Source organism: Octodon degus, unplaced genomic scaffold, assembly GCF_000260255.1.
Source record: "Octodon degus isolate 3935 unplaced genomic scaffold, OctDeg1.0 scaffold00068, whole genome shotgun sequence".
Classification (NCBI taxonomy): Eukaryota; Metazoa; Chordata; class Mammalia; order Rodentia; family Octodontidae; genus Octodon; species Octodon degus.
In genome coordinates this window covers 1,855-10,976 of record NW_004524644.1, presented here as the reverse complement: position 1 = coordinate 10,976, position 9,122 = coordinate 1,855, and the positions used below count along the sequence as shown (strand labels likewise).

At 36.2% G+C, this 9,122-nt stretch overlaps 1 protein-coding gene across 2 annotated transcripts in view; it reads right to left on the bottom strand.

Moving 5' to 3' along the window:
- Pnpla8 (patatin like phospholipase domain containing 8) overlaps positions 1-4,043 on the bottom strand; it is a 31,072-nt gene extending 27,029 nt beyond the window's left edge. Inside the window, exons 1-3 of one of the 2 annotated variants that reach the window (XM_004634966.2) lie at positions 2,909-4,043; positions 2,628-2,777; positions 1,989-2,140 (exon numbers count right to left, since the gene is read on the bottom strand). In XM_004634966.2, coding sequence (XP_004635023.1) covers positions 1,989-2,140; positions 2,628-2,777; positions 2,909-3,952 — 1,346 coding nt within the window. In that variant the 5' untranslated portion in view covers positions 3,953-4,043. The remainder of the gene's footprint in view (positions 1-1,988; positions 2,141-2,627; positions 2,778-2,908) is intronic. The other variant, XM_023719490.1, reaches the window with a different exon arrangement.
- Positions 4,044-9,122: the final 5,079 nt, after the last annotated feature.

Genomic DNA, 9,122 nt, shown 5'->3' with positions numbered 1-9,122 from the left:
TGGTTGCCATTTGCATAACACAGTACTACAAGGCTCTCTCTCTCTCTCTCTGTCACACACACACACACACACACACACACACACACACACAGAGGCAAATTACATGGTTTCTTTTACTCATAGCCCTTACACCTTACTGCCTTCTGGACACACCTTGTTCTGGCTTCCTGTTCACACTGCCCTAACCCACAGTTCCTCAACAGCAGCACCTCTGACTCTCCAGGTTGCTAACTTCACTTGGAGAGATGCCCTGTGCATTATAGGGTATTCCATAGCAACTGCTCTCTTCAAGTGAGATTAATTGGAAGTCCTCCAGTGTGCCAACAAAAAATGTCTCTAGACAACATCAAGCGTCCCCATGGGACAAACATTACCTCCATTAGAGGATCACTGATCCCAGTGTACCTTCATCCTAACATACTCCTAGATTTCCCCAAATTTCAATAATTTCTTCCCTCTATGACTTATAAAATTCCTATCCTATAAGATCAAATATCTATTAGCCACAAATGTCTTTCCACCATGCCTCTTACCTTAGCTATCTAAATGTCCCTCAATATTCTTGTAGGTCTATACTTAAATATTTCTTATCTCTTAAAAAACTAAGCTAGAATCCTTCTTTAAAATACCTCTACTAGGCTCTACTGCTTTGCTTTACTGTTTTTTTTCACAGTTCTCATTACTACTCAATAAAATTGTTTTTCCATGTCATTTTTCCTCCTCTGGAATGCAAAGGAGGATTCTCACTGCTCCTCAAGGAAATTTCTTACTCATTTAGCTACCACTTTCCCTATTCTTATCACACGGAACTGATTCTATTGACATATAATGAGTTCCTACAACTTGTTACCATTTTATATTACACAGAGTGATGCATACCTTCTTGGACTTCCTTAAGAAACATCCACCACGCTCTTCTAAGATGCTAGCTTTTGGTCACTTGAGCACTTCTGTGTGGGTGCATGTAACCTTACATCCAACATATCTAAATCAAGATTCTTTCCCAATACCATTCACCTTTATCTCTATCATCCTGTCCTAGTCACCCACCAAGGTTATATTTAGAAGGATCTTGACCTAGTTCTAGTATATCTAGTCTCCCTATTTCTTCAAAAAAAATTTTGTTTATCTTTTCTTTCTGCTGCAAAATTTCACCATTCCAGTATTGTAGTGTTCTGTTCCTGATTTTTAAATAGCCTCCTCTCATCACACAACAGTTCTCTCACATTGGTGTCATGTTGTAGAAGACTTGGGTGACAGCTAAGATGGAAATTTGAAAAAAGATAAAAGTAATACTTGGCACAGAGAACTGTGATTGGCAAAGCAGGTATAGAGAACAAAATCAGAGAACTTAAAAAACCTGGTCATTAATCTAATTAGCATTCCCTGGCAAGCACAAGGGCCTGAGTTCAATCCCCAGTTCTGCAAAAAAAAAAAAAAATCTTACCAGCACAAAGGCATAAATTATAAAAATTATATTACAGAATTAGCATGGGTGGACTGCTAGAAGTAAAAATGAAGACAGTGAAGTTATCTTATGAAGAAGGAACACATTTATCGCTTGTACAGTATGCACTCACATAGAATGAGGAAGTTAGTGATACTGACTCCTGTGCTAGCTATCACTGTATTAAGCAACTAGTTATATAACAAACAAGATAAGATAAATATGAAGATAAATATAACAAAACAAGCTGAAGTTATAATAAAACAATGCCAAGATTCTAAGAGAATAATGGTTGATAAGCTTCTAAAATAACAAAAAGGTCTAAAAAGGTCAAACTAAAATATAAACACTAAACAAAATCAAAAGGTGTTTCAAGAATATGTTAGAGTTGCTCTTAGACTTGAAGTTACAAATGAAAAAGATGATTTCATGCTTTAAAATTTTGATTTTGTAAAGATATAATTTTACCAAGTCTATTTTTTAAGAATCCTAAAGGTGAACTGCATATTTAGTTTTTAGATATCAGTTTTTCTGACTGTACCTTGTTCCTCCACCATCTATTGTCAGAATTCGGATTCCTCTCCCTTTCACTGGATCCACATAACCAATTAGGGCCAAAATTTCTCTAACTGCAGCCTGAAGAGTTTCATCTTTAATTTGTCTCAGTCGTAATAAATAAGGTATAATTCTTTCCTATATTGAGAAGAAAAATATTTTGTTGCTTTTGTTGATCAAGAATGAAACTATGAATAAATTTAACACAAATAGTTGATTAAAATTTCAGGCTTTCAAACATGAAAAGATTATGAAACTAAAACTAGCATTGACTTCATACATGAATTTTATGTTGTCTTTAAAAAGTAGTTATATAAACAGCTACAATGCAATTAAGAAAAAGTTGGCAGCCTTTAACTAACATACTGACATTCCTATTTTATAAATATTTAACTTCAAAATATAGCTTATTAATAGTAATAGCATGATTTGTATTATAGAAAATGAATTTATTAGAATCATGCATATCATAAATAGAACAATTATTTAATATGCAATCACATGAATGATTTAAAAAAAAAACAATTTTTCACATAAAAACAAAGCCCTGTCATTTCCATTTAAAAAGGTTTATTAGTATTTAGGCCAAGGCAGTAAGTACCTGATTAAGGAAATCAGAAATTACCTTAACAGCTACTCCTTTTCCTTCAGGAAATTCCAGAAGATGAAAAGTCAGTTCTTCAACCCTAGTAATGCAGAGCTTTGGGTCTGCTGTTCTTCTTAACGCCTGAACCAATGCCCGAGTTCTATTATCAATGCTCACTCTTGCAATAATCTACAAAGACACCATTAAATATATGCAATTAGAATACAACACTTTTAACAAATAGTTAATGTTTTATTAAGAAATAAAACTTACAAATTTCGCACAATTAATACAACTCCAAACCACAATGAATAACTTGCCTTTTCTCGTTGAAGAGATAAATGCTTTTTCTCCTCTGCACTTTTGTCCTTGCTGACAGCCTGCTCAGTTTTAGCAGGTTCTTCCTGTTGTCCTGTCTGACTCTTGGAGTCATACTTTAACTTGGGGACTAGTCCACCGATATAGCCACCCACTAAAGCCTGAACACCTTCCGTGGGACGAGAAAGAAAGTTAGCAATGCTCTGTTTAGTGGAAACTGGAAGGGCTTCCGGCACTCCACTTGGGCTTGCAGGCTTGGCTGTGTTACCCTCGGAAGACTGCAAGCCTGGCTCATCAGTAAGGATGCCAGGACCTGGAGAATCTGGTTTCCTTTCTTCTGCCCTTTCACCTTCGAGTTCTGCTTTGTTCTTTTCTTTTGTTTGAGACATTTTTTCCTCACGTTTGAAGTATGAGTTAATATGATTTGATAAAAAGTAGAATGAGTCTCCAAATTTTGTGGTTATATTACTTGTGTAACGAAAAAGGCTTTGTTTACCTAAATCTTCTTTATCTATTGTGTAACTTTTCTCTTCTGCAAAAGAATTCTTTTCTGTTGATTTGTCACTATATTTTTTCAGAGATTTGATGGCTTCTTTAATATTTTTCTGTTTCGACCAGCCACTGTCTGATACTTTTCTTAATATTCGAAAACTTGGCTTAAATTGAGCTAAACGTGAAATCATTTCATTTTGACTGCCAAAAACAGCCTTTGAAACAGAATTGAAAGTGCTTTTAATGCGGGACATACGACTGCTCACTTTTGTAAGTCCCTTCGGAGCAGAAGTGCTAAGTTTCCAAATGCCAATGTGTAAACCATGGTTGCTTAGACAGTAACAGTGTTTACCACAGGAATACGCTTCACTTTTGGTCCATTTACATCTTACTCTGCTTGTATGAAAACCTCTTTGTACACTGCTTTGACTTATCCACCAGTAGTGTCGAGGAGTGCACACAAAATGTAGCTTCTTGCTTCTCTGCTTTCCACAAAGACTTCTTGCATTACTAAGGAGGTAAATATATATATCTATGGTCAAATTAATAGACATAACTTAAAAATCATTTATTTTCTGTATGACATTGTCCCGCTTCATTCCTCAATGCTTCATTTATGAAACGCCGTAAGTCATGGTCTTACCTAAAATGGCAAAAAAAAAAAAAAAAAAAAAAAAAGATTCAAGTTAAAATCAAAATTGGGCAGAAGATAAAATACTTGAATATTTGAACTACATTTACCAAATTGTCTCACAAAAGATTATTTCAATACAGCTTACACAGATTTCTAAACTAATAGAAAATAATCCACTTTTCAGTATAGAAGTCAATAAAAAAAAAAGATGACATGGTAAGTCATTATCTTTAAGAATGCAACTTTGGGACAGAATCAGAATTACCTAAGGTCACTCACATCTGTACTTCCTAGGACTGTTTATGCTTCTTTTCTTCTGGGCCCATCACACCCAAAATCCTTTAAAGATGCTTTAAACTCATACATTAGCTTATTGGAAAAAATGAAGGGCAGAAACCTGACTTAATGTAGACAAACAGATTTAAAGATATTCACTCATTTTTCTTTTTAAAATTTTTATTAGCTTATGTTTGCAGTATATAATAATTATACCCAGTTTTTTAAATAAAATAATAGAATGGGCCATGCATTCTTCCTGGAAAACAGGCCGTCCTTTCAACTGTAAATAGAGCCATTTTTCTCTGTGGGTGGGCCATTTTTCCCCATATAAATCAAGTCCAAATCTTCTAAAGTTCACAAATTCAATGATGCTGAAACCCTGAACAAAATATAAGCAAAGCAAAACTAACAATGTATCAAAAGAATTACACTATGTCTAATACCTGGGATTTACCTCAGGTATACAGGACTAGCTTAATCTGTGAAAATGAATAAACATAAGTGATTACATCAGTAAGCTTACAAAACAATATTCATGTTATCAATAGCTTCAGAAAAAAAAATTTGACAAAATCCAACACTCATTGATTAAAATGATCAATAAACTAAAAATAGAAGAGAACTTCCTCAACTTGATACAGACTAAAAAAAAAAAAAAAAGCTAATATAACTTAGCTAATATAAGCTGTTATATTATAGCTAATATAACTAATATTATATATAGCTAATATAACTTAGGGTAAAAATTAAAAGCTTTCTCATTCAGATTAAGAACAAGATGTCCCCTCTTAGCACAGCTTTTTATCACTGTACGACATGTCCTATCTAATGCATGAAGACACAAAAAGGAAATACAAGAAACAGAAATGGGAAGAAAAACTTTTTAGCTGTAGATCACATGATTGCCCATACAGCAAATACAAAAGAATCAACAAAAACAAATACAAATTTCTGGAACCAGGAGATTACAAAAACAAAAAGTTAATGTGGAAAAGTTTTCTTCTATACTAATAATGAACGGATGAAATTCAAAATTAAAAGTACAATCCCATTTAAATTACATTTCCTCTCCATATGAATGAAAATACTTAGGTATAAATTTAACAAAATATGTACAAGATCTAAGTGAGAAAAACTACAAAACACTAAAAGAAACTAAAGAATTAAGTATGGAGATAACCCATGTTTATGGACAGTAGTACAGATAATACACCGTGGGCTGGGAGACAACTGTTCTCCACTCACTTGAGCTGGGGCAGTAATCCAGGCCCAATCCTCTTTCCACTGTTCAGAGAAAAGCAAAACATAAAAGAACAAAGACCCAGGAACTCCTTGACACTCTAGACCAAAGTGCAAGCACACTCTCTCCTGGCCTGACAGTCAGTAAGTTTTTATCCACCTGGGCTTTATGAATGGTTCATAAATACAGACTGCACCTCATGTTATAATTTAATCTGATTGAATTATTGTAAATGTACGTTCACCGAAAGCACCTGAGATAATTCTGCACCTTGTCAATCATATCTAGAGACTCAAAGAGAGGAACAAGAGCTGGAGTGTACTTCCTTTAAAAATCAGAAAGCCTGATTAATCTGTGCGCTGTGCTGTGCTTTTTTTCTCGTCAGTAGAGCACCACTTTTCTGTTCATGCCGCCCTTTTCGTTTCTGCTGGTACAGACCTTCTTGAACACACCTTTCTGTGATCTTCAATAAATGCAACTGCTTTTCACTTACCACTGGATGTATGCTTTGCAATTTGCTGCCTGTCATACACAAAAGCCTGGAATCTATCTGCTGGATTCACCACACAGTAACAGATAAGAAGACTCAATATTGTCCAGATGTTAGTTCTTCCCATCTTGACTGGCAGATGCAACATAATTTCAGTCAAAATCCCTGACATCTTTTTTTTTTTTTGGTATTTTAGGGAAGGGTCTACAGGGTGTTCAGGGTCTCACTACTGAATTGGACTCATAGTGATTCTCCTGTTTACAGCTTCCCAAGAGCTGGGATTACAGGCACGCACCACCATGCCCAGTCTCAACTGCCTTCTCAGTGTGTGTGTGGGGAGGGGGCGAAGGCGGCATTACAGGCCATTTATTTTTTCAGCATCAACAAATTTAAAGTTTATATGAAGAAATAAAAAATCCAGAGTAGCCAACAAAATATTGAAGGAGGAAAACAAAGAAGGATGATCTGACTTCAAGGCTTGCTTACTTACCATCAAGGTGGTGAAAGATAAGCTAACAGATCATTGAGATGATAATACAGACCAGAAACAGACCTAATTGATTATATATGGGTAGTTAATCTCTGACAAAGGAGCAAAGGCAGTAAAAAATGGAACAGTCTTCTTGACGAATAGTGCTAGAATAACTGTACACCTACATGCAAAAAAAAAGAAAGAAAGAAAGAAAGAAAGAAATCTAACTAGGTTTTACAATCTTCAGAAAAATTACCTCAAATGGATCATAGGTCTAAATGTAAAACACATTCTACAAAACTCCTAAAGTATAACACAGGGCAACATCCAGGTAATACCACGAATGCCAATGACTTTTCAGATACAACACCAAAGGCATAATCCATTCAAGGAGGAACTGATGACTTGGACTTCATTAAAATTAGAAACATCTGCTCTGTGAAAGGCACTGTCAAGAGAATGAGAAGATAAGCCTTAGAGACAAAATATTTACAGGAGACACATGATAAAAACCACATCTAAAACATACAAAGCACATTAAAAAAGCTTATGAAAAGATGCACCACACTGCATGTCTATGGGAAACTAGTCAAAAGCATCAAGGCCTGATTGACCGTTCCTGAGCACACAGAGGAGGGAACAGCAAGCTGACTGCCCTTGGGCAACCTGCCAGCATGCTGGCATTGCAAATTCCAAGGAAGAAGTCAACAAGCCGAGATCTTGTTTAGAGAAATGTTCACCTGGGTACACTTTACAAATAATGAGAAACAGATGCATTCCATTAACCTAATCGCTTGTTCCCTTGCCTAAACGGAATAGAAGTGAACCGATCAGATGCTCAGGGCTCTTGGTCAACTAGAGACAAGAGCCTCAAGCCCCTTTCAAAATCATCTGTGTGCTGTCTTTCATCTCCATTCACCTGCTCTGGTTAGGTGTTCCTAGAAGGTTGGCTTTCTGCATGTGCTCAGGAAAATGCAAATCCAAATACCAATGTGATACCACTACACACCTACCAGAAAGGCCAGAAACTAGGATACTTACACCCCCAGACACTGGGAAGCATGTGGAGGAACAGGAACCCTACTGATTGCTGTCAGAATGCAAAATGGTACAGCCACTATGGAGAATAGTGTGGCAGTTTCTTACAAAATTAAACATATTTACCATATAATATAGTAATTGTGCTCCTTGGTATTTATCCAAAGGAGTTGCAGACTTATGCCCACACTTATGTACAGTATATTATACTGTACATATATTATACTGAATATTTATAACAGCTTTATTCATAAATGCTAAATTTGGAAGCACCTGAGAGGTCCCTTGGTATGTGAATGGACAAAGTGGGACACAGCAGTTCCCTCTTACCCACAGAGGATACATGTGAAGATTCCCAATGGATGCCTAAACTGCAGATTGTATGAAATATATATTTCTATATATGTAATTATATATATAATTACATATATAGAAATATATATTTCATACAATCTGCAGTTTAGGCATCCATTGGGAATCTTCACATGTATCCTCTGTGGGTAAGAGGGAACTGCTGTGTCCCACTTTGTCCATTCACATACCAAGGGACCTCTCAGGTGCTTCCAAATTTAGCATTTATGAATAAAGCTGTTATAAATATTCAGTATAATATATGTACAGTATAATATACTGTACATAAGTGTGGGCATAAGTCTGCAACTCCTTTGGATAAATACCAAGGAGCACAATTACTATATTATATGGTAAATATGTTTAATTTTGTAAGAAACTGCCACACTATTCTCCATAGTGGCTGTACCATTTTGCATTCTGACAGCAATCAGTAGGGTTCCTGTTCCTCCACATGCTTCCCAGTGTCTGGGGGTGTAAGTATCCTAGTTTCTGGCCTTTCTGGTAGGTGTGTAGTGGTATCACATTGGTATTTGGATTTGCATTTTCCTGAGCACATGCAGAAAGCCAACCTTCTAGGAACACCTAACCAGAGCAGGTGAATGGAGATGAAAGACAGCACACAGATGATTTTGAAAGGGGCTTGAGGCTCTTGTCTCTAGTTGACCAAGAGCCCTGAGCATCTGATCGGTTCACTTCTATTCCGTTTAGGCAAGGGAACAAGCGATTAGGTTAATGGAATGCATCTGTTTCTCATTATTTGTAAAGTGTACCCAGGTGAACATTTCTCTAAACAAGATCTCGGCTTGTTGACTTCTTCCTTGGAATTTGCAATGCCAGCATGCTGGCAGGTTGCCCAAGGGCAGTCAGCTTGCTGTTCCCTCCTCTGTGTGCTCAGGAACGGTCAATCAGGCCTTGATGCTTTTGACTAGTTTCCCATAGACATGCAGTGTGGTGCATCTTTTCATAAGCTTTTTTAATGTGCTTTGTATGTTTTAGATGTGGTTTTTATCATGTGTCTCCTGTAAATATTTTGTCTCTAAGGCTTATCTTCTCATTCTCTTGACAGTGCCTTTCACAGAGCAGATGTTTCTAATTTTAATGAAGTCCAAGTCATCAGTTCCTCCTTGAATGGATTATGCCTTTGGTGTTGTATCTGAAAAGTCATTGGCATTCGTGGTATTACCTGGATGTTGCCCTGTGTTATACTTTAGGAGTTT